This window comes from Poromitra crassiceps (assembly GCF_964638095.1).
Source record: "Poromitra crassiceps genome assembly, chromosome: 28".
Lineage (NCBI taxonomy): Eukaryota > Metazoa > Chordata > Actinopteri > Beryciformes > Melamphaidae > Poromitra > Poromitra crassiceps.
The window spans coordinates 20,130,663-20,157,534 of record NC_139651.1 but is presented as its reverse complement, the minus strand read 5'-3'; the positions used below and the strand labels follow the sequence as shown (position 1 = coordinate 20,157,534).

General features: G+C 44.8%; 1 protein-coding gene across 1 annotated transcript in view; it reads right to left on the bottom strand.

The window, feature by feature from the left end:
* Positions 1-26,872, bottom strand: part of syt7b (synaptotagmin VIIb) — a gene marked incomplete at both ends in the record, with an annotated part of 128,520 nt that overhangs the window by 36,691 nt on the left and 64,957 nt on the right. Inside the window, 4 exons of the mRNA XM_083662266.1 lie at positions 2,791-3,141; positions 17,297-17,431; positions 19,855-19,934; positions 26,436-26,539. Of these exons, the coding sequence (XP_083518392.1) occupies positions 2,791-3,141; positions 17,297-17,431; positions 19,855-19,934; positions 26,436-26,539 (670 nt within the window). The remainder of the gene's footprint in view (positions 1-2,790; positions 3,142-17,296; positions 17,432-19,854; positions 19,935-26,435; positions 26,540-26,872) is intronic.

The following is a 26,872-nucleotide window of genomic DNA, read 5'->3' as shown; positions in this document are numbered from 1 at the left end:
CAAATTTACCACGAGAGGGAGGGGGTTGTGGCCACATTTACCACTGGTACAGGGTTGTGGCACGAGGCGAAGCCGAGTGCTATAAACCCTGTACCAGTGGTAAATGTGCCCACAACCCCCGACCTCGAGTGTTAAATTTGTTTTCTACAACAGCTACCAAATAATATAAAAAATACACAATTGTAACATCCAATTCATTATTTACAATCATTACTGGTTTCAGAATACATTTATCCTTCCGCCACAGAATATAGTTCCATACACAAGATCAATGATTGCACTAAACATTTAGTTGCCTTTGAGCCAAAAAACAACTAACCTATTCCTTAACGGGATTCACAGTTATTGATACATTGCCTGTAAAAGTACAGTTATTTAAACAGTTATCTAAAGCAGCCCGTTTTGGTGGTGGTGTGTTGATATCTGGTGACGGCAGAGGGCGTTTGTTTGTTTGACAGTCCCAGGTTCGGGGTCCGGGCGCTAGTCCGACCTCCCGCTAGTCCGACCTCCCGCTAGTCCGAACTCGTGACAACTCAAGCTCAGCCAGTTCTCTCTCCCCAATTTCACCATGTCGTTCTTTGTTCACTTCACCTTCATCTTCATCTAACCACTGCTCAAAACTCAATCCACCCAGTAAATCAAACGTTACTACGAAATCGGACATTTCCTTGTGTTAGAGATTGGCCATTTCCTTGTTAGAGATTTGCAGACTGACAGGCTAACAGTGGGCGGAGTCAGCACAGGGAGCGGAGTCAGCATCAGGGAGCGGAGTGATACTGCGGTTGGAGCCGAACTGTAGATTGTTGGCGTATTTACCACTGTTGCTAGCCAATCAGAATCCAGTATTCACTCATGCTGTTGTAGAAACCCATTTTCTTCCTCCTTTTCTGCTCATGGGGGTTTCTTTCTGCTTGCTATCAACGTTACTGCTCAGTGCTTCCTGATTTCCCAAACTACGGGTCGGACCAAGGCTCAAACTTCAAAGAACGTGCATGCGTTAATCGTGCGTTAAAAAAGAATAGTGGCGTTAAAAGGAATTTGAGTTAACGCGCGATTAACGCGTTAACGCTGACAGCCCTAATATATATATATATATATATATATATATGGCCTATATATCTGGCCAGCCCTATTTGAATGATGATTCAATGGGGACAGAGGTCACTGGCCAGGAGACGCTGTTAATGGGGCGGACAGTAAAAGTGGAAGAGGGTAGAGATACTGTGTGTGTGTGTGTGTGTGTGTGTGTGTGTGTGTGTGTGTGTGTAGGTGTGTGTGTGTGTGTGTGTGTGTGTGTGTGTGTGTGCGTGTGTGTGTGTGTAGGTGATCGGAGGAGAGGACCGCTAACAGCAGGCTGCTTTGTAGAGCGCATCATCTGTAATCTATCATTGTACTCGGGCGGAGGAGCCGGCTACAGTATCTCTAACAAACATCAGCCTCCGCAGCAGCACATCCACAGCAGATTCTGTTCAATAACACGTGGATCAGAAATTCGTTGACATCATCGATCCGGCAACGATCTTGTCTGACTTGGGGGGGGTAAAATAATTTTAAAATAAATCTCTGGAACTTTGGTGTGGGGTTAGGCTTATGGGTATTGATGGCCAAAATGATGTTCTGTGTATTAGCCTACTCTGTTGGAATGGTTGGAATTTAAAAATCGCTTGTGTTGGACAGCTCCTTGAAAACGTTAACGCTGTAAATGCTGCAACATGTTTCAGATGCCATGTTAGGTGTTAGTGACGGTGGAAAATAGAAAGTGAAAACGCCTTATTTGCCCTCCGCATTTTTTGATGCCGTGAAACGTTTTGAGATTTTCAAGTGGGCCCCGAGTTGGAAAAGGTTGGGAACTGCTGGTCTATGGTAGACTACAGTCTGTGAAAATGCAGGTACTATATATAACAGTAATACCTCAAATGTGTTTGAATGAACACATTTAACATTTGTCTCACTATTTAAAAGGATGTTTTCCTATTTCCTGAATTTCTTACATTTTGAACACTTTTTCGGTTCAATTGTTGGAGATTGCTTTGGCCCTGTAAAGCTCTACAGTGAAGTAATGACATTTTGAACACAATCAATTGTCCTTATGGAGAGAAGAAAAGTAGGAAAACAGGTTGAAAATAACCACAATTATCCTTTTAATAACTGGCCAATACTTTGATATCGAAGAGACCCAAGAGATCAATCGAGTTATCACAGTTAACTTTTAATAGTGCCTACCTGCTGCTTTAATAGTGCCTACCTGCTGCTTTAATAGTGCCTACCTGCTGCTTTAATAGTGCCTACCTGCTGCTTTAATAGTGCCTACCTGCTGCTTTAATAGTGCCTACCTGCTGCTTTAATAGTGCCTACCTGCTGCTTTAATAGTGCCTACCTGCTGCTGTTCAACCAATGTGGCCATCATGATGCACACATGCAATAATTGATATACACAGACTCACACAGACACGCACACACACGCACACACACACACGTGCGCAAACACACACACACAAATAAACATAAATATATACAAATGCAACTAAGGGCAGAAGCACCCTCCAAAAATCATGGTGCAGCATCTTCACAGAGGCTATGTGCTAACGTCAAAGTGAGCTATGTTGTGATGCTACACATGACAAAGTCATCCAAAACCTGAAAACAAGACGCAGCAGGGCGGCTAACAGCTTCAGAAGTGATTGAAAGTGACGCAAAATAGCAGCAGTGATAATGAGAGATAAGTGGGTGTTAGAAATATATCGACTGGGTCAACATTGTACAGAACAGAGCAGACACCGTGACACTTACAGGAACGACCTGACGTCCAGACCTCTGTTGCGGATCTGTCCCATCATGTGGTCCCAGCTGCCCGGGTTCGACCTCGATCGGCCCGCCCCCGCGCCCCCTCTGTACCGGGAGGCTCCAGCCGGACTCCCCCGGACCCCCCGCGGGCCCCCGCGGTGGCCCCCGCCGCCTGGGCCCGTGTGCAGCTGGCCCAGGCTCTGCGAGGTGGCCGGCGGGTCGTTGGGACCCGGTGGGGGCTGGTGGGTGAGGGGCTGTTGGAGGCTCTGCTGCCGGACCAGGGGCCGAGGGCGCGCCACAGCCGAGGACGGTATGTGCTCCAGGGTGGAGGCAGAAGACAGCGGGGTGTCCCCGAAACTGAGCAGACGCCAAGGGGAGAAGATGGTAACAACGACGAAGACAACAGAGTTAAAGATGGGAAGAGAATATATGAGATCATGAGAGAAGGTCAGGTAGATTTGACAGCGGAAAGAGGAGGGATTTAGAAAGGATGGATATGTTGAAGAAAGGATAACACAATATAAGGTGATATAGAATAGAAGATGCAGAAGATTAAAACATGAAGATACAGCAGAGTATTGTGTATATATCTAGCCATCTCTTATAACTGTAGTTTTGCCAACATTGTACTTGTACCTGTTTCTTTGCCTTGCTAACTTTGTACTCTGCCACACTTGGCTGTTCATATTCTGTCTATAGCTTGTATGTGTTTACATTCATTTGTAATTATTGTGTTGTCTATATCTCATGTAACTTGTCCACCAATGACACCAAGTCAATTTCCTTGTATGGCTGAATAAAAAAAAATCTGATTCGGAGATTGAACTGTAGTTGAGGAGGAACAAGATGTGAATATCAGAGTTAAAGCGGAAACCCAGAAATATCAGCTGTCGCCCCCGGAGTCTATTAGTCGTCAGCCTGATTGATCTGCTTTCACTCTGATCTCACATCATGTTCCTTCTCAACTACATTCCATTCTCTCCTGTATCTCAATGTTTTTTTTCATCTTCTCCATCTTCTATTCTATATCACCACCACCAGAGTCGATCAGTCGTCTGATAGACTCTGAGATCCCAGACTGAGAGAGTAGCAACAAACTGAGAGAGGACCAACGACAGAGAAGATCAGTAGAACATGGACAGCGAGAGAGAGAGAGAGAGAGAGAGAGAGAGAGAGAGAGAGAGAAAGGGGGCGCAACAGATAGGAGTCAAACAGCTACAAATTAAAATATGGAAAACAACCATAATACAATAGTGAGCGTTGACAGTATCACAGTGTATGAGTGTGTGGATGGGCTGGCATGCAATGTGGAAACAATATCACAATAATATCGTACGGTGCTTTTGGGTCATTATGCTCTCATCTAGGCACCACAAACATATCTCGTCCTTATGCAGAATTATATTCAAACTGGAATTAAAGTATGAGCATCATTTAGTATGAGAGTCTCTGTTCTCCGTCAACAGTGCTAAATTGTTTCTCTACGCTCTACCCCTCTCCCTAAGGCTGCCTGCTCACTGGGAACCATTGCTTTCGTTCCGTTCTGTTCCGCACTCGGGAAAGATTGCCCCCACCCGCCCCTCTCCCCCCGCTGGTCAGCTTTCACATTACAGCATTTCTTCCGCGCTCAGAAACGGAACAGAGTGCACTTGCATCATCAACTATGCCTGGAGTTTATCCTCGCCCGTTTGTTGTCTATGTGGTTTGGAACGGTTGGCTTTCACACTCGCAAGTGTTTTCCGGGCACGCCAAAGCGCTCCCCAGACCACCTTTTCAAGTGGATCCTGTCACGGTTCCCCTGTTGGGCGCCCGGGGCGCAGAACGGAACAGAAACGCAACGTTCACACTCGTCAAACGTTCTGAAACTGGGGTCGATTTGGGGACAAGTGTGCTCGGGAAACGGTACCGGGGCGCCAGTGAGAGAGCATCCTAAATCGCCTTGACCTACTTCTACTACCTCACTCTTTCTGTTGTCCTGCTACTCCAATCCACACTCTTCATTTCACTTCCTCTCTGCTCTCCATCTCATCTGTCCATTCATCTTTTCTTCACTCTCTGGTTTGGCCGCCCCATCATCAATCTATCTCCACACCACCTCCGCTCGCTCTCTAATTACAGCTCGGCTACTCTTACAATCATTTAATAGTGCTTCTCCCCTTATCCTCCCCTCAATCTCTGGCCGCCCTGATTACCGTAAGCTCGTGCTAAACCGCGCTGTCCGAAGCTAACGCTGCGCAGCGGGATTTAGTGCCGTGGCAGCAGCGGGAGGATGTGTAGCACGCGGTGTAGCACGATGTAGCACGTGTAGCACGTGTAGCACGATGTAGCACGATGTAGCGCGCGGGTTTGTGTTAACAGGACTCTTGAAACTCTACTGGAGTCCCCGGAGGAGCAGAGAGCATGGCTGCTGGATCAAATACATACAAGACAAGAGTTCACGTAGCCTAAATGCACACGCGCACGCACGCACGCACACACTCACACTCACATTATTATTACAGCATTAGGTTTTTTTTTTTCAGAAGATAATGAAATGTGCGGAATGTTCCTCCACATATACTGTATGTATTGTGCTTCTGGAATGTTCCTCCACATATACTGTATGTATTGTGCTTCTGGAATGTTCCTCCACATATACTGTATGTATTGTGCTTCTGGAATGTTCCTCCACATATACTGTATGTATTGTGCTTCTGGTAAAAACCACTCCACCTAACATGAGCATTGAGCAATGGTGGACTGAGGCGGGAAAGACGAGACATGAAATGTGGGGAAATGAAATCCAAGCAATAGCAACACATTGAAAAGTAAACCATAGAGATACGCACAATACGCTAACGGAGATAGCATGGAGACAGTATGATCATGTCAACACTAGGACACTCCTGCTATGGTAGAGTAGGCTGGAGATATGGAGCACACACACACACACACACAGAACGCACTATAGTGAGTTATTTCTTAGCCCAACAAACATTTGATCATAACTGACATCATGATGAATCAATAAATCTCGTTGGATTCACAGTGGCATTAGGCCAGACATCTGGGAGCCAGTCCATGTGTTAATACATTTTGCCCGTCTGTTCTGTGTCAGAAATTTGGCATAAGATTTGACTGCAGACTCTGTAATGGAGGCCGATCTTTCCTCGCTGTGATTTCCTCGACTATTTGCTCATGGTGAATACATTCAAATGCAGCCTCTCTACCTCCTCCTACTGCACAGGGTTTGTAATTAGGGATGTAACGATAACCGGTTTGAATGATAACCGTGATCAAATTCCTTACGATAACCGTACTGTTTCAAATTTTCATTATCGTTAAAACCGTGGTACCATGATTACCGTGGTACTGTGATTACAGTGCGTTGAAAAACATGGTAAATACTGCCCCTCATCAACCAAAGTTGGCAACCGTCTCCCAGATGCAAACGTGCAGCCTTGGAGAAATGATTTCAGTGAGTGTATCAATTCTTTTTGGGTCTGAATTTTCAATATAAAACGTAAAATGATTTCAGTGAGTCTCTGTACTTTTTGAACATTTTCAGCAATTTTTTACGAATACCGTGATAATACGATGACCGTGATCATTTTGGTCACGATAATCGTGATGTGAAATTTTCATACCGTTCCATCTCTGTTTGTAATACGTACAATCCCTGCATTCAAATGCCTTGGCCATGAGCCTATTATCTGCTGCATCACATCAATATCACCGACTTCGGGAGGGATTTTCACATTTATTTCTGGCTTGAAAATCAATTAAGACGACTAATAAACCTCGGGTGATTTGTAATTAAGGATTGTTCAGTAGGGGTGCAAAACAATGAGGCAGAGGCAGGAAGAGAGACAAATACCAACAATGAGAGTGAATGAGAGAGAGAGAGAGGGGGGGAGGGAGAGAGAGAGAGAGGGAGAGCGAGAGGGAGAGAGAGAGGGAGATAGAGAGAGAGAGGGAGAGGGAGAGAGAGAGAGAGAGAGAGAGGGGGAGCGGGAGAGAGAGAGAGAGAGGGAGAGCGAGAGAGAGAGAAAGAGAGAGGGAGAGAGAGAGAGAGACGTGAATGCCCAAAAATAGAAACCAATTTCAGAGGAGAAATGGAAATAGAGGTAGATCTGAAAGGGGGAAGAAAAAGGGAGGAAAGTGGAGGAGCGAAAGGATTGAACATGTTAGAACAGAAGAGTCGGAGTTTCAACTCAAAGCCATATTCTCAGAGAATGCATTGTGAGAGCTAATCCCACCCCCCCCCCCCTTCCCCCCCAAAAAATGAAGAGCTGCAAAATGGTCAGATTCACGAAGAAATGTGCGCAAATCAGGATGATGTGCAAAAATGACCCATTCACAATTTGTGCCATTGGTATTCTCCCTATTTTCCAAACTGGCACTAACAGAATTGGTCATTAGCCATAGAGTACTGCAGGGATGACGTATTTTTGTAAGCTTACCCAGAAGTCCCTGCACTTCCTGGTTCTTACGTGTAAAAGTCAATGAGAATTTCGGTTAAATGCATGATATAAGGTCTGTGGTTAACACAAGTTTATGAAACAGCGAAGTTCGTGTTCAGCCAAATAATCTTCACAAATGAGGAGCACTTTTATGAGCGTAATTCTGAAAATGGTGTTAAAAAAAACACATTTATCCTTCGAAAAGATGTACGACGTTCAGGTCTTCCGGACTCATTCCTGTGGTACTCTAGTGACCTCTAGTGGCATGTCTTATCATATTTTGGAACACCATAATGATAGAATCCGATCAGCAAGCTGGTAACTTTTCGGAAAGGTTTCACGAAGTTCAGTTTAATGATTTCTTTTTAGCTCCTTTCCCAATTTAAAAAAGAATACCTGCATTCATCCTTACACACTGGCACATTTTCACTGAAACAGTCTTGTTGTTATCATTTAGGGTTAGGCCATGCGTCATCACATCAACTCCTAACATCCCATGCTGCTTATCCCAGCACTTTACAAATTATTCACCGAATGTTTATGATGAGATTTGCAGCTAGGAATTTCAACACTAACCATGCTCCTCCTGCTGAGCAGACTAACCATGCTCCTCCTGCTGAGCAGACTAACCATGCTCCTCCTGCTGAGCAGACTAACCATGCTCCTCCTGCTGAGCAGACTAACCATGCGCCTCCTGCTGAGCAGACTAACCATGCTCCTCCTGCTGAGCAGACTAACCATGCTCCTCCTGCTGAGCAGACTAACCATGCTCCTCCTGCTGAGCAGACTAACCATGCTCCTCCTGCTGAGCAGACTAACCATGCTCCTCCTGCTGGGCAGACTAACCATGCTCCTCCTGCTGAGCACACTAACCATGCTCCTCCTGCTGAGCAGACTAACCATGCTCCTCCTGTGAGCAGACTAACCATGCTCCTCCTGCTGAGCACACTAACCATGCTCCTCCTGCTGAGCAGACTAACCATGCTCCTCCTGTGAGCAGACTAATCATGCTCCTCCTGTGAGCAGACTAACCATGCTCCTCCTGCTGAGCAGACTAACCATGCTCCTCCTGCTGAGCACACTAACCATGCTCCTCCTGCTGAGCACACTGAATAAAATGCTGCTCATCCCAGAACTCACTTTGAGGAATCAAAGTCAGTTCAAAACTGTTTTTGAAGAATTTCCGTCAGCCTCTGTTTCATTTGAAATTCTTGAAACTCACTATTGTGACTGACAGCCCTCAGTGAATCTGGACTTGAGAGTAGTACAGTACCTGTGCTGATTCACTTTACGTTAGTGGTGATTCACTTTGTGTTATAGCTTTTGCACACCAAGTCCGTATTTTCGTCCGAAATTGACACACGAAGAAAACAAAGAATACGACCTCATTTGTGTCAATCATCATTGACACACCGAGTCCGACAATTACGTCCGTCATTTAAGTTTTTGGACGAGGTTCAATGTTCTGCGTTTTTCGCATCAGTCAATAGATTTTTGCGAGCTGGGACCCGTCTGTGTTTTCAGATGACGGATTAAAAAACACGCATACGAAAACAATGGGACTGTGTGTGCAAAGACCTTAAGACTGTCTTGACATCAGCTGGCAGAAGGGTGGTAGTAGCCTGGGTAAACCCATCCCCCATGTGACCTGCTCTCAGGCTTACCCTGCTCTCAGTCACTAGGTAGTGACTGAGAGCAGGTCTGAGAGCAGGTCACGTGGAGGCTGGGTTTACCCAGGCTAGGGTGGTAGCTGATGCAAAAAAAGAGTGGCATTTGTTGATGAGCGAGGATGCTCCCTTCACTGTGGTCAGAGCCAGTAACCGTTACAGGCTCTGACTACAGTTACAGTGTAACGAAAAGATCCCCGTGCGTCAGAAATGTTACAAATGTTACAAAATATGTTGCTTCTCTTTCAAGCCTCCTTTAAATACTCTCTTCTTCTTCTACACGCTGTCAAACATTCATTTTCGCTTTGTCGTTGATATCCACACCATGCCGCTGTTGCGCCCCCTGCTGCCCCTCATGTGTGCCCCCATCTCTGTCACTGTGCCACTCACTTGGTGCAGCGCAGGCCTCCGGCCTGCAGGTGGCCCTGGAGCGTCTGCCACCGGCCGGCCTTGCTGCCCCCCGTCAACATGCTCCGCACGCTGTCACTGCGACTGGGCCCCGCCCCCGTCCCACAGGCGGCCCCGCCCCCACTCTCACTGGGCCCTGGGGAGGGTCCAGCGCCTCCCTGCCCACCCTTATCCACGGCCCCACTGGGAGGAGCGGTGGGGTGGATCATAGACAAAAACAAAGACACAGAGAGAGAGAGAGAGAGAGAGAGAGAGAGAGAGAGAGAGAGATGGCCCAAGAGAGAATACAGAGAGAGAGAGAGAGAGAGAAAGAGAGAGAGAGAACGGCCCAATAGAGAATACAGAGAGAGAGAGAGAGAGAGAGAGAGAGAGAGAGAGAAAGAGAACGGCCCAAGAGAGAATACAGAGAGAGAGAGAGAGATGGCCCAAGAGAGAATACAGAGAGAGAGAGAGAGAGAGAACAGCCCAAGAGAGAATACAGAGAGAGAGAGAGAGAGAGAGAGAGAGAGAAAGAGAGAGAGAGAGAGAGAGAACGGCCCAAGAGAGAATACAGAGAGAGAGAAAGAGAGAGAGAGAGAGAGAGAGAGATGGCCCAAGAGAGAATACAGAGAGAGAGAGAGAGACACACGGACAAACGGACAGAGAGACGGACAGAGAGAGTCGGAGAGCAAAAGTATGATCAGTGAGGTTAGTCAAAGCGATAAGTGAACCCCTCTGCAGAAGACAGACTGAGACAGAAGGGGAGCTGACCCCTCTGCAGAAGACAGACTGAGACAGAAGGGGAGCTTCTCCATCCAGTGAAAAGTGCCCGCCACACAACAGAAACTCAGGACAGCAGCCAGCCAGCCAGCCGGTCAGCCAGCCGGTCAGCCAGACAGACAGTCAGTCATTATAAAACTGGTGCTAGGTTTGAAGTGAGGAGGTGTGAGTACAATAGTAATAATCGGATCAGTAAATAGCCAATGGCTTACTTTACACACTGTAAGTCATTTGCAAATCTAATGGCTGCATAATGACGCAGATATGACATCTTTCAAATGTTTTAATCGCAGATGCAGTTGATGTCAACACAACGCTAATTGTTAGCTTGCTAGTTTGTCTGTATACTCTCACAGCAACTAGCCCGCCGCTTGTAATGAAAACAAACAGTTATTTGCTTTAAATGTTTCCATAGTAAAGCCACATAACTTGCACCTACTGTATTTATTATTATTTTTTAATTCAGCACACATTCTCCTTCTCTCCCATGGTGTGACCTAGCCACCTACACTGAGACAAGTACAGACACATGGTGTAACCTAGCACACCTACACTGAGACAAGTACAGACACATGGTGTAACCTAGCCACCTACACTGAGACAAGTACAGACACATGGTGTAACCTAGCACACCTACACTGAGACAAGTACAGACACATGGTGTGACCTAGCCACCTACACTGAGACAAGTACAGACACATGGTGTAACCTAGCCACCTACACTGAGACAAGTACATACACATGGTGTAACCTAGCCACCTACACTGAGACAAGTACAGACACATGGTGTAACCTAGCCACCTACACTGAGACAAGTACAGACACATGGTGTAACCTAGCCACCTACACTGAGACAAGTACAGACACATGGTGTATCCTAGCCACCTACACTGAGACAAGTACAGACACATGGTGTAACCTAGCACACCTACACTGAGACAAGTACAGACACATGGTGTAACCTAGCACACCTACACTGAGACAAGTACAGACACATGGTGTGACCTAGCCACCTACACTGAGACAAGTACAGACACATGGTGTAACCTAGCCACCTACACTGAGACAAGTACATACACATGGTGTAACCTAGCCACCTACACTGAGACAAGTACAGACACATGGTGTAACCTAGCCACCTACACTGAGACAAGTACAGACACATGGTGTAACCTAGCCACCTACACTGAGACAAGTACAGACACATGGTGTATCCTAGCCACCTACACTGAGACAAGTACAGACACATGGTGTAACCTAGCACACCTACACTGAGACAAGTACAGACACATGGTGTAACCTAGCACACCTACACGGAGACAAGTACAGACACATGGTGTAACCTAGCCACCTACACTGAGACAAGTACAGACACATGGTGTAACCTAGCACACCTACACTGAGACAAGTACAGACACATGGTGTAACCTAGCCACCTACACTGAGACAAGTACAGACACATGGTGTAACCTAGCCACCTACACTGAGACAAGTACAGACACATGGTGTAACCTAGCCACCTACACTGAGACAAGTACAGACACATGGTGTAACCTAACCACCTACACTGAGACAAGTACAGACACATGGTGTAACCTAGCCACCTACACTGAGACAAGTACAGACACATGGTGTAACCTAGCCACCTACACTGAGACAAGTACAGACACATGGTGTAACCTAGCCACCTACACTGAGACAAGTACAGACACATGGTGTAACCTAGCCACCTACACTGAGACAAGTACAGACACACTGCAGCTTCAGCAGAGGGACTGTCCACTCAGCGAGGACACAGCAGACAGGACACAGCTGCGGGACAACACACACAACAACATGTGTATTTGGCTTTACACAGTCTATGTGCAGGATACTCTCACGCACTAGCTGCAGCAGCACTGTCATTAGCACTATAAGAGCATTATTACTGTAAGTCAAAATGAAGCCATAACAAGAGAAGTTATTGAGGTGAGTCAGGTAGAAATGTGGAAACGATGATTACATTGTGTTTTCACTTCTATCGGGAGGCCTATTCAAAGCCACTGAGGGGTTAGGGTTAGTCATTATGTCAATAACATTAACACAATGCAGTTACAACAATCACGTCGATTTTCAACCATATCATTAGATTATGCGATTATCATTACAACCATTTCAATATGTCACTGCACAGATAGAGAGTCATTGAGTGCGCTATAGTTTGAAATAGGTCAAGCGAGGTGTAATCAGAGTGAGAGAGGAGACGAGGGAGCAGGTGGAAGGACCCTAACACCACAGTGACACGTGCAATGCATCAAAATTACGCCATCAAAGTTGATGATATAGGAGTTGTTCTTCACAGATTTGACCGTACAAATACTTAGTTGCTGTACTGCAGAAGATGGATAAGGTTAACCTTCAGAGCATGGCTCAGAAGACTAGACTGAGGAGATCTATTGATAAGAATGGTGCGAAACCTTATTCGTTTCAATGAAACTAAATTAATCCACATTTTCTATGGTTGTTTTTTCTGTGTGCTAATACTTTATGTGATACAATGTAAAAAAAAAATGGCATTACCTTTTCACAGTTGTCAAACAACAGCATGATTTTTTTTTTTAAGTCTCAAAATGTCAACAAGTCTCCTCTCTTGAGCAGGAGTTTGGTAGCTTGTTAGCATTTTTTGATTTAGAGCCAAAGAGAAAATAGTCAGGAGAAAAATAGGCGGGGGGGGAAATAGAAATTATAATGATCATACATTATATGATTGTTAGAGCCCCAAAAAAGCAACCACAGAAACAGTCACTTTTGTGTGTTGCCCATATACTGTACATAAATTGAGCATAGCATATCTCTTGCACCAAACTTTTACAATGTCACATCATTCTTCTCTATAAGGTGGGCTTATATAGAACTTAGGTTACTATGGGTGATAGTGAGAGTATAGTGACAAAGGACGAGCAGAAACACAAAGCGACTGGGGGGAAAAGTGAGAGAGGTACAGTAAAAACACCACCACCAACAACAACAACAACAACAACAACTCCTATAACAACGACAACAGTCAGAAAAAGACAACACACCACGACGGCGACAGAACATAGAACGGAAGCCCCCCCACTGCCCCACCCCTTCAAAGGTCAAACACACAACAACAAGTCAACAACGGTCAACCCTCTGTGGAAAAGCCTCATGAAGGTTCAGAGAGTTAAAGAGCATGATGCAGGTTAGACACCACTTTGCATTCATATGTGGGACTTTTATGTAGCAATTAGGATTCTCTTTTGTTTTTTCCCCACACATACAGTAGCTGCATCTAGACTGGTTTTTGTGAAGCATCTGCCATGCGCACATAAAAACTCTCAAATCTAGCAATAACACCTGTGACGATTTTAATACACAATAATCAATGAATGTTCCCTCGGAACATTACCTCCGTACGCCGACCGTCTGTCCCGGTCTGTCCGCCCGTCGAGAGGCCGCTCACTACAGTACGGCCCAATTCCAATTCGCCCCCTTACTGCCTCAAGCCCTTAGAGGCGCGTTCACGTGAAGGGAGTGAGGGCTTAAGGATGTCCCACAGTGAAATCACAAAGTGAATGAGGGCTCGGAGTGAGCCCTTTCTGCCCCCTTACCGTAAGGGAGCAGCTATGGCCACTTACGGAAAGGGAATTGCCCACAATGCATAGCGTTGTGACGTATAAAACGGGGAAGGCTGCAAATATCTGTCAAAAAAATAAAAGAACACACGCGCGAAACGAACGCGGTGTTTGCGAGTGCGCTGGAATGCCTTAATTGACAATGAAACATTACATTAATAGGGATTTCAGATTAGACAAAAAGATTATATCAGAGGAATGCAAGTAGTTATTTTACACAATCCTAGAATAATCATCGATCATTTCTATTACAATTGCAACTTTTTTGATGAATGAGAAATAGTTTTACCGAATCTGTAGGCTATTGTACAGTATTGACATTGTGTATAATGTTGGGTGACATGTCATTATTATGCTTATTTTAATTATAATTACACATGTTGCAGATTGCAGATTTTGCAGTAGGCTACATTTATTTTTAAATGACCTGTTGTCCACTCTGTAGAGCCAGAGCCTGGATGAGAACAGACTCATCAGGGATTATATCCCTCAAAGCGTCTTGACAATAAACAATATATAGCGAACCCAAAACGTGCCAGAGTCAACATCATCTTGTCAAGTGCAAAGGGCTCTGCTGTCCCAATCCTCTTATTTATCCAATGTGGATCCCTTCCACACTTGATGACTCAACCACTTTCAGATGGCGGCCATTAGAGGGACTGAGGGTTCAGGGCTTGAGTGTTTAGGGGGCGGATTGGGAAAAAGCATCCAGTACATCACCTCCACTCTGCAAGCTAACAGTCCTCCCCTCTGCAGCTGAAACTGCTCTCCTCTTGAGCTGAAACTCCTCCCCTCTGCAGCTGAAACTCCTCCCCTCTGGAGCTGAAACTCCTCCCCTCTGGAGCTGAAACTGTGCTCTCCTCTTGAGCTCCAGCGAGCGCCACTTGCGTCCGCCTCCGATGATAAAGTTATCCGCCTCAGAGCGTTCTGCAGCCGGCTTACACGAGCTGAGATGGTCGCTCCCAAATGTATCTTTGCAAATACCGGTAGGTGTTATTTTGAAAAATCAATTGCATATTGGGGGTTTTACTACTTAGTTATGTTTGACTACTGAAACTACAAAGAGCCATATTAACCATAGATAGAGCCCAAACTAAACAAAGTTAAAAGTTGCCTTTGGGGGGGGAAATGGAGAGGAGTTTTCTTTTTCTACCGTCAATGCCGAAATGCATTCTGGGCAGTGTCAAACTATCGTACCAGACAGAGGGTCAAAATGCTATTGGGTTTGGTGGTAAATTATCGTACAAATACGATGATTATCGTACGTCTGGTGTTTTGGAAAGTTTTCTGCTGTACACATTGACTGTATATTATTATTATTACAGTAAGTACAGTAGCCCAAGTGTCGTCACAGGTGTTATCTACACAGATGGCTTTTTTCTTTTACATGTGCATTATAATGCCACCTTTTTCCTCCATTCCCCCATTTCTGGGGGGTATTTTAATAAGAATCTTGAGTCCTAACTGTAAATAATTGTATTTTTGTGTGACCTGTACCACGCTCTTTAAGTGAAGTATAAGTCCAGGTTGTAAGCCCTACAAGCAGATTGGAGTATATATATGTATTGAGTGATTGGGTTGTATAAAGGAGAAGGGATATGTCCAAATGTACAACACAGAGCTCTGCTGTCTGAGGGTTGTCCGTCTCCATGGTCACAATCCATGGGCTGCAGGTGAGAGGTAAGAAGTAAGAGGGCCTAATGAGGCTAGCAGGGCTGTAGGGAATGGGGCTCTCTAACCTTCCACTTATACAGCCTCAACACTGTGCTAAATACACTTATACAGCCTCAACACTGTGGTAAATACACTTATACAGCCTCAACACTGTGCTAAATACACTTATACAGCCTCAACACTGTGCTAAATACACTTATACAGCCTCAACACTGTGCTAAATACACTTATACAGCCTCAACACTGTGCTAAATACACTTATACAGCCTCAACACTGTGCTAAATACACTTATACAGCCTCATCACTGTGGTAAATACACTTATACAGCCTCAACACTGTGGTAAATACACTTATACAGCCTCAACACTGTGGTAAATACACTTATACAGCCTCAACACTGTGGTAAATACACTTATACAGCCTCAACACTGTGGTAAATCCACTTATACAGCCTCAACACTGTGGTAAATCCACTTATACAGCCTCAACACTGTGGTAAATACACTTAGACAGCCTCAACACTGTGGTAAATACACTTATACAGCCTCAACACTGTGGCAAAACACAACAAAATGTGATTTCTTATTGTTTTGAGTTATGAGTCTCTAACAGCCATGTTGGATTATCTGACAGGACACTAGGAAGGGTTCACACATATAGATCTCTATTGCAATCTGATCTGATCTTGAAACTGTTTCTGTGTTACAACCACTATTCTATTGTCCTAGATATGTCTAAATGACGTGATCAATGGCAGTGGCAGAGGGCTTTCTATTCAGGAGGAATCCTTTGGATGGAGGCCATCATTATCTCTGTCAAGGTTAGGGACGTTCCTACTGTAGGAATCCCATCAATTTGGAGAGATGGCGCTGCACATCTCTGTCAGGTCCTGCATGGCCAGTAGTGCATACTAAACACCGCCTAGCCTTGGACATGCCTGGATGCAAAAACATGAGGATTACCAGGGATGAGAGCAGACTTCTGTGTAAAGACCCACACAGTGGTACAGAATACTGCTTTCTGCCCCCTTTAGCGGCTGTTCACACAGGACGTGTGTATTTCAGATCTTTGGAAATCATGTGGAGAGCGCTTCCAGCACGCACAGACCACAGCACACGGAGCCTTTTGGTTTAGTGTAGTGTTATTTTACAGTACAGCCTACGGGTCAGGACGCAATACGCTCACTCGGACGGTGGCCAGCTAGTTTCATCTGTTTGTTGTTGTTGATTGTTCGCACTGTAAACATGAAAGCCAGATTATTGGCAATTCTGGCAGCAGCAGAGTTTTAAGATCCGCCCTGACAGGAGAAGAGGTAGGAGGAGTGACACGACGAGCAGCACGCTTTTCCTCCAAATGTTCAACTTTTTTCAGCTTGAGACGCCCAGAGCACTCCGCCCAAAAACACTAACCGCCAAGAGCGCCTAAACGTCAGGTGCGGTCGTTGAAAGAGGAGCGCTCCTAGCGCGTCCGTACCATAGAGAATAGAAAGGCGCTGGCTTCTCAAATACACACGTCCTGTCTGAACAGCCCTTTAGGCTGTTGATCTGAGTTTACAAACCATCTTTCAATTGATAAGTGTCAAGGTTTGCTTTTAATTCAGACCTTCTATTTAGCCTGTATTTAGCATTTTGCACACATGGTTTCTGTGTGTATTTGCTTGTAATAGCTAACCAACTAGACATTGTTGAAATTGCCAAATTAGTGAAGTCCAAAATTATACTATGTATATAATTCAAAATATGGTCCAATTTAGATATTTAAAATACTGTCCTTCTATTACCTTAAGCAGTCAAAGAGCTATGAGGTGTTTAGAAAGCTTGGCGAGATGCAACCAGAATAGAGAACAGTTGATCGGCTGAGCCCCCTTTCAGTACAGCCCTGCCCAGATAGAGGGGTCCCTTACCAGCCATGACCGAGACTCACTTGGGCGTGAGGCGAGGGTCTCCGTAGGGGGCATAGGGAGACATGTTTAGGAGGAACTCCTTTGGTGGGTAGGAGCTCCACCTCTGTTGCACGTTGGCGCTGTCATTGTTATTCCAAAAGTCTCTGTCTAGATCACTGCAGGCCAGAGAGAGAGAGAGAGAGAGAGAGAGAGAGAGAGAGAGAGAGAGAGAGAGAGAGAGAGAGAGATAAAAGAGGTAAGCAAGCAGCAAAGAACAGCATGACAACCACAATAGAGCAACATGGCAGGTGGGAAAAGTCTTGACTGATGAGAAAGAGGTTAGAGAAGAACCACCGTTAAAATGCTTTCTCAGATAGGTCAGGGAGAGAGCGTTCATGAATAAGATAAATGGAATAATGCCTATATAATTCTGCTAAAACTGTGCACAATTCTACAAAACAAGGGTGGATAATTCTGCATTTTGCTACAGTATTCACCTTATGTAGCCACGTCCATTTGACCCGGTTGTGTGGTCGTGTGACGACTTCCGGCAAAAAAAAAAAAAAAAAAAAAAAATGGCTGGCTGCTCCAATATCAGCTAACTCTGAATTAACTACCGTAATAATTTAGCAAACTGTATGTAACATACCAAATAAAAGCAAACGGCAATGTCTAAGAATGCAATGCCATGTAACTCGTAGCTCGTTAATTCTCGCATTCCAGGGAATTACGTTAATGTCTTACAGACGTAAGTGACTCGAGCGCTCGGAGGAGAGAAAACCATCTGAAGCTTTCTTTGTTGGAGTCCAGGTATGTTTTACAAGAAACTAAGTGTTCGTCATTGTCGACGATAACGTTATCTGACCTGGCTAACAGTGGATACTCGCTTACCTGCTGTGTACTGAGCTCAAAGTCATAGGCTACGTACTTTGTTTTACCCCCTGTACTGTCCGCTACAAAAACAACTCTCTTCTTCTGACATTCTTTCGTATTTGGCGCCGTGACCGGAAGTGTTAACACGACCCGGAAGAATTTGGCCCACCCCCGCGTCTGAACACAAGGTGAATACTGTATATAAAAAAGCCAAGGTAAGGATAACATTACGTTTGCTATGCAGTTCACCAGGAAATGGAAATCCATGTTGAGTTTAAGACAACTCTACAGTCATTTATAGCATGACAGGTTGCTGGTGCATGATGATAAAGCACCCAGAATGGAGGAACAATAATTGAAAAGCACAGATTATCACTCTGTAGGGGATTAAAGCAACAAGACGGAAGCGTCAAATAAAAATGGTTATTGAGATGGACCGGTTATGAATGAAGAGAAACACAAAGTTATTGAGATGGACCGGTTATGAATGAAGAGAAACACAAAGTGGGAGTCAAATAGCCAGAAGGGAACAATAAAAACAAGAGATAGGGAAAGAAGAGAAAGGAGAGAAGACCGAGTTAGCGCCGGTCGTTGCTCCACCTTCTCTGCCGATCTGGGTAGACTAGCACATGCTTCCTCAGATACATGTGCAGTCAGTCGCCAGCCGCTTCTTTTCCACCTGACAGCGAGGACTTTCACCGGCAGGACGGTATAGCGCGTGGGAGGATCACGCTATTCCCCCCAGTTCCCCTCCCCACCGAACAGGCGCCCCCCCCGCGACCAACCAGAGGAGGCATTAGTGCAGCGGACCAGGACACATACACTTAATCCACCTTCCACGGCAGACGCCGGAGGGAACACGGGGGCTCGAACCTGTAACCCTCATGTTGGTAGGTACTAGGCAGGGAATCCACCCATGCACTACCCGGACACCCTACAGAGTGGCAATCTTGAGATAACATGCGGGTTTGACAGACGGTAAAGTACATAGGTCAGCAAACTCCTGTTACGATTGTGTCAACTCAGAATAATTGACTTGAATTTCATGCCTTGACATACAGTTGTAGACGCTGGCTTTAACCCATTGATACCTGATGCAGCATTTGTGTGTGTATCCCTTTAAGACCGCGAACCGCGTCACGCGGTTCGCGGTCTTAAAGGGATACACACACACAAATGAGGGATATACACGCAAATGCTGCATCAGGTATCAATGGGTTAATTGAATATTCTGAAACAAAATGTGGCAGTTTTAGCTTGCATTTCAGCATTCTGCAGTAATGGCTGTATGTGTGTTGCAAAATAATCCTACTGACATTTGAGAGTAGAGTTGAGAGTATTGAGAGAATTGAGTCTTTTTAAAGATAAGTTTTTATTTCTTTGCTAAGTTTTCCTCACCCTCTCTGACCTAAATGGGTTTTCTTATTTTTTTGGGTTATTACTGTGAGTAAACTCTGGAAAAGCACGAACACAAAATGCCATAGTGACATTGAAATCAGTAGTGTAAAATCCAATCTCTCCTACATGTAATGATGCTTGATAAACAAGAAATACTGTATATAAGCATATAATTAATAATGCATCACCTCAGGGCGCGATGGGAACTGTAGATTAAGTACAGTCAGAAAAAGTAAAGCCGTGTTAAAATGTGATGTTATCACCACGCCATGGCTCATTTCCATGAGCCTCCAGCTACGCTCTCCCCTACCCAGCGCCTGACACCTACTTGATGGCTTTATTTTCCCCTCGACCTCTCACAGACTCTGGAGAGCTGTCAGCCTGCACCCCAGGCTTCTTCCTCTTCCCCTGCAGACAGAGAGAGAGAGGTAGAAAAAGAGAGAGAGGTAGAAAGAGAGAGAGAGGTAGAAAGAGAGAGAGAGGTAGAAAGAGAGAGAGGATGAGCGTCTTCACGCCTTAATTGTCATTTACAAAGACATTCACACGTAAAGTAGTGATTATAGAGGCTTTACAACACCATCGGGTACCAAAGAAGCATTGTAAAATATGATGAATGACAAAGAAGCAACAGATTGGGTGGAGGCCAAGACACACAGCCTGGCTCTCAGGATCCAAACGTGACTATGGGACCACACTCCAGACACACAGCCTGGCTCTCAGGATCCAAACGTGACTATGGGACCACACTCCACACTGCAATGAGATGCAGAAACACACACTCCTTCGCTTTCTCACTCATCCACTCATGCATGATACTTGCACATGCGTTCACGCATACCCACAAATCAAGCAATATTTTTTTGCTATACACTGAGTAAGCTGTCCATCAGATACAGAATGCTCATGATAGAAATGTCATGTAAGTGTGCATGGGAATTTAAATTGGGCAGAGAGACATGTAAAAAATAAACACACATAATATATAATTCAAGATAACGTAGATTTTATGACAGCGGCTAAATAGGAGCTGCCACAGCGCGGCTTATCAAACCCCTGCAGAGACGGTGATTTGAAGCAATGACATCACAGATATGGTAAATACTGATGACATCACAGATATGGTAAATACTGATGACATCACATATATGGTAAATACTGCACACAGGAAGGACACTCTCAGAAGTCAGGGTTCCACGGGGGTTCCTCTTGACAGGACAAGGATCCACCAGGACAACTGGCATCTGAAGACGCTTTTTCTGTTGTTGAAATGGTTAACCAATGGTGGTTTTTAATCCAAATTGCTCCATCCAGAATCCCTTTTGGCTTTGATGAAGCAGTTACTGTATGTGGGAGAATGCTTTGGAGGGTGAGAGAAGGTCAGGTAGACAGGGAAAATATCTCTCTTTATTTTCTATTCCAAGGTTTCACCACTGAATGGAGAAGTGCTTCTATACAGAGCGACGTAGTTGAATTTATTAACACCCAGGCAGCATTGCACTCTAGCCCTTAGTGGTGATAACAATGTGTTATTGCCAACTGAGCCACACAGAACTCCCACAGTCACATTGTGTTTTGGGGCTTAATTAGGTTTAATCCAAAATCAAGGTAAACACATTTTGGACTTGATCCTAGTTTTAGATCACAACTACAGTACTACCATTTGCACAAAATACACACCTTTGAGAAGGAGAAGGAGGAGAAGAAGAAGAAAATGAAAATTGTACTGTTCATGTTGTTTTGATCTCTATGTATAGTAAGTAGCCTGATATCAGACTGAATTGTCAACTTGTTACCCTCTGTTTCCTTCAAAGCAGCCAACTTGGTGGAGTGGGTGGATTCGAAGGTCTGGACCCAGGTCAATGTCTATCAGGAAGTCATGTGTAGTGTACCAGGTAGACCTTGGTGTGCAGCACATAACCATCTTCTTCTCAGGTAGACCTTGGTGTGCAGCACCTGACCATCTTCTCTCCCAGTTGCGATGTCACCATACTGACAACCTGACAGCCTGATGTGCCCACTTGGGTGGACTCAGGTATGTTGCTGCTTCAGCTGCTCCTTCAATGATTGATGACAGAGTGAAGGAGTGTCAACGTTTCCAAAAGATGTGTAGAGCTGCTCCATCCTGCTTTCACTCTCTCTCCTCCTTCTCTGTCGCTGCTCGCACATTTAATAATGAAGACAATTTCTCAAACAAAACTGACTTTGATGACATTATTGGTAAAATGACAAAAATACAGTAAAATGAGATGAGATGGTTCTTATCAGGTTCTCAGAAGAGACTAAAGAGGGTTCTCAGTGGAAACCATATAATCTTAAAGCGATCTCTTGATAGAACATCACTGGGAACCTGTAACACATTTAAAGGATATATGTAAATTAAGTGAACCACAGGTGCAAGCAAAACACTAATGAGGGTTTCCAACTTCCATGATTGGACTGTGGAAACCCTCATTAGTGTTTTGCTTACACCTGTGTTTATTCTGCTTTTTCGACACAAAATGGCAACTGTGAAAAAGGTCTATTTAGTTCTCCCCCTTTATCATCCCTTATTCCATAAATTCACATTTTGTTACCCTGTACTTACTTACCCTGTAAGTTGCGGGATGTATTCCAAAGCGTTACCATTTTATTACGGTGACTTTAAAAGGAAGTGCTCCCTTATGCCTTTATTACAATGAATGTTAAGTAGCCTATGTATTAGGGGTGTCAAAAATAATCGATTATAAGATGCATCGCGATGCGGACGTGCACGATTCTGCATCGATTCACAAATGTCAAAAATCGATTATTTAAAAAAAAAAAAAAAAAAAAAAAAAAAATAAATAATCAAATAAAATATAATGGAAGTACATGCAGTTGTTTATTTTAATTATGGGTCATAATACAATGCAATTCCAAATTCCAAATTCCACACAGTGAGAAAAAAGAAAGTGAGAAAAAATAAATCATGTGTTGGGGAAAAAAAGTGATACATCGATTTAAGATGCATCGAGATGCATCGATAATCGTAATGGAATCGATGTATGTAGTATGTACTGTACAGTGTGTTTATAGTATATATATGATGTGTATACTGTATACAGTATATGTATGTACTGTACAGTGTGTTTATAGTGTGTTATATCACATGATGGCATGCAAGCCCTTTGAGACTTGACTGTGATAAAGGACTACTAGCCTATAAATAAAGTAGACTAGATGAGACGAGACTAGACTAGACTAGACTAGACTCATCAGACCTTTGATATAGGCCTTTTAAAGTGAGACTGGCCAACCACTCTATTGTGCAGTCTGTGATAAGTACAGGACTAGAGGGCTGCGGGGAAACGAGAAGCATAAGAGGGTTTCTGGGAATGGCTTTCTGTGGATTCAGTGTCCTGGAGATGGTAGGTGGCCTCTTTCGCCATTCTACTATTAGTTCACCTCGAGGGCATCGACAATAAACTCTATTATTTCTCATGTCACATCTCATATGCCCAGCCTGGCACAGGCTCTTTTCAATGGAGAGCATTGGGGCTTGACCTAATGTGTGCCTACATCCAGCCAATAAAGTACAATACTCTCTCTCTCGCTCGCTCGCTCGCTCGCACGCACACACACACACACACACACACACACACACACACACACACACACACACACACACACACACACACACACACACACACACACACACACACACACACACACACACACGGATCAGGGACTCAGAGTAGGGTAGATTTCTAGCAGTCAAGAATTTTCTATCAAGTGCAGCTCATCTATCATGAAACACTATGATAAAATGTTCAGGAGGTTGGAGAGCAGAGTAGGGGGAGTGAGAGAAGGTAGAACGTTGAGAGACTGGGAGTGGGCTGAGAGGATGTGAGGAACCCAGAGAGATGTGGACGTCAAAAGAGTCGAGGGCGGGAGAACGTGAGGAAGACATGAGATCAACAAGATGAAGGCAAAATATGAGAGGGAGATGTGAGAGGAAGAGGAGGGGCTCAGAGGGAGATGTGAGAGGAAGAGGAGGGGCTCAGAGGGAGATGTGAGAGGAAGAGGAGGGGCTCAGAGGGAGATGTGAGAGGAAGAGGAGGGGCTCAGAGGGAGATGTGAGAGGAAGAGGAGGGGCTCAGAGGGAGATGTGAGAGGAAGAGGAGGGGCTCAGAGGGAGATGTGACAGGAAGAGGAGGGGCTCAGAGGGAGATGTGAGAGGAAGAGGAGGGGCCAGAGGGAGACGTGACAGGAAGAGGATGGTGGTACATAGTGAGTTGAACAAAACAACAATGAAAAGATGATATAATGGAAGATAAAAAGGAGACTATAAAGGGGAAAGCACTGTAGTAGGGAAGAGGTGAGAGAGGGATGAACCTGCCGGGTAAAAGAGATTGGTGACATTCTGACAAGGACATGGAGATAAAGCAACCAAGGTACAAATGCAAAGCAGACCAGACCATTGGGTACAAAGAGAGAGGAGGGGTGACATAAGTACAAAGATACTATGAGGGGAAACAAAGATAAGCAATGAGTGATAGGCTAATGGGTTTGTTGGGCTTTGCTCCGTTACTCCACAGCAACAATAAGAATGCTAACCGGTATTTAATAAACACGCTTCATAAGTCCAGTAAGAGGTCGTAAAGGTAACAGCTAGGAATACACAGGCTCCTCCCCCATCTTAATGACAGTAGCTGTGCCTCCTTTCAATGAGCCAGTCAGATGTAGGCCTCTGCATGTTTTATCAACTGCCATGTTGCACTCACTCCCTCAAATAGACGGGGAGCGAGGGAGGAGGAGGGAGGAAGGAGAGAGAGAGAGAGATAGGAGGAGGGAGGAATTAGAGAGAGAGAGAGAGAGAGAGAGATAGGAGGAGGAGGAGGGAGGAATGAGAGAGAGAGAGATAGGAGGAGGGAGGAATTAGAGAGAGAGAGAGAGAGAGATAGGAGGAGGAGGAGGGAGGAATGAGAGAGAGAGAGAGAGAGAGAGAGATAGGAGGAGGAGGAGGAGGAGGAGGGAGGAAGGAGAGAGAGAGAGAGATAGGAGGAGGGAGGAAGGAGAGAGAGAGAGAGAGAGAGAGAGAGAGAGATAGGAGGAGGAGGAGGAGGATGAGGGATGAACGAGAGAGAGAGAGAGAGATAGAGAGAGATAGGAGGAGGAGGAGGGAGGAATTAGAGAGAGAGAGAGAGAGAGAGAGAGAGATAGGAGGAGGAGGAGGGAGGAATGAGAGAGAGAGAGAGAGAGAGATAGGAGGAGGAGGAGGGAGGAATATGAGAGACAGAGAGAGAGAGAGAGAGAGGAAAGCAGATCAAATGTATAGGAAGAGGCACTGTTGCTCCGGCATCAGCCTCAGAGTGATGCTCATAGCAGCATATGCATGGCACTGGAGTCTAGCAGCAAGCAGCCCTGCACACAGCTCAGGGCACAAAGCTGTGTTTACATAGCGTACTGAAGCTTTCTCACCAGCATCTCCCTGCCTCCTGTGCTTCAGCCAACAGCAACACACACAGCCACCAATCACCATTCACCATACACACACAGCCACCAATCACCATTCACCATACACACACAGCCACCAATCACCATTCACCATACACACACAGCCACCAATCACCATTCACCATACACACACAGCCACCAATCACCATTCACCATACACACTCAAGGTCATGGAATCATCAAGAGACACGCGACTGTCCACACAGCTGCCATCCAACTTCAATACCACCATGTTTCTCAGAAACATGTTAGAGCTGCAGGGCGTAGCATGTACAATCATGTGTGGATAAATGTGTATACAAGAGAGCCAACCGCCATTAATCACAAACAAAAAGAAAAAGCTAAAGATAGAATTTACAACTCGATCGCTATTAATTATCCATTAAAGGGGGGCTGTTACAAAACACACACACGTGTGTGTGTGTGTGTGTGTGTGTGTGTGTGTGTACTGTGTACTCCAGTCTAGACCACTGAGCTGAATAAATCGCTCTCGACACAGAAGCCATTGGAAAATCATTATTCCCTGAAAGAGTCTTTATGAGATTCAAGTGGCTTTAAAATCACATTGGTCCATAAGTTCAGACAAAGACTGACATAATTTGGGCACAGTATATCCCTATAGCTATAGACTGTTGGTGTTCTAAGTAGGCTACTGTAAAATCACATAGCTTCATAGGCCCAGACCATGACTGACATATTTGTGTACACTACACCCCTGGGTATACATTGTCATGAAATGGGCCATTTTCACTGTGCCATTTTGGAGAAATTGATAGTCAAAGTCTCAATTCTCAATTCTGAAACCCTAACTCCCATCTCACGTGAGCGCACAAGGACTCAACCCATTCCCTCCCACTCTGCTGATGAAAAATCAAGATGGCGACAGGCAACGTTTCAACTCCAAACGGGAGCCCAAAATCAATGGGATAGCTCTGTCCATATTTTTAGGTCAGTGGTCTTCTCTTGTATCTTAGGATGATGTAATTTCATGGACAAGAGAAACTTTCCCCCATATATGATGTCAGTACTTTCCCTGCAGCTCCCCTAACGGCAAACCTGCAGTACTACAACAATAATAAACACTATTGATGAAGCTTAATAGGTAGGAAAATATGATATTCTAAATATTAAGGAATCTGTAATACCAACCCAGCACCTCAGAAGGTAAATTCAATAAATGATTCACTGTATCAAAGGCCCTTAGGTCTCAAAGAATTGCACAACCACTTACTGTACATCTGCTGCTCATAGAAGGCCAGTTACCACCGTAACTTTGAGCAGAGCGGGTTCTGTACTGTGAAATGCTCTAAATTCTGCTGGAAATTTATCACAAATATTGTTGTGGTTCCCAAAACTTTCTCTAAAACTTTTGAAATAAATGGCAATTTTGAAATATGCCTGTGTAGTTATGAAGTCACAAGGTTTGGCACTTACCAGTTTACGTTGACACCAGGTGCAGACCCCACATAGAGCGACAAGCCAAATGGCACACACTGTCAATGCAACAGACACCAGGAATACACTGAGAGACACTGAGCCTGAGAGAGAGAGAGAGAGAGAGAGAGAGAGAGATTATTGCATTAAATAATACAATAGGAATGAAAAGCTCCTGAAAGAAAATCAACTAGAGATGTTAAGAAATGAAAAGTCTGACAAAATGCCCTATTTTAGGGGAATATATAGCTACAGCATATCCTACATGTATGTACCAAACAGCAGTGTTGCCCTATAATGGGCTTTCCTCAGTTTCCTGTCCCCACTCGTCACTGTCATCTGTCATCGGTAAGCCACAGACGGCGCAAGTGAGCAAGTGCAGGGCGGGGGGGTGTGCGAAGCAATAAAGACATAAAGACAGTGAAATTGCAGCATGT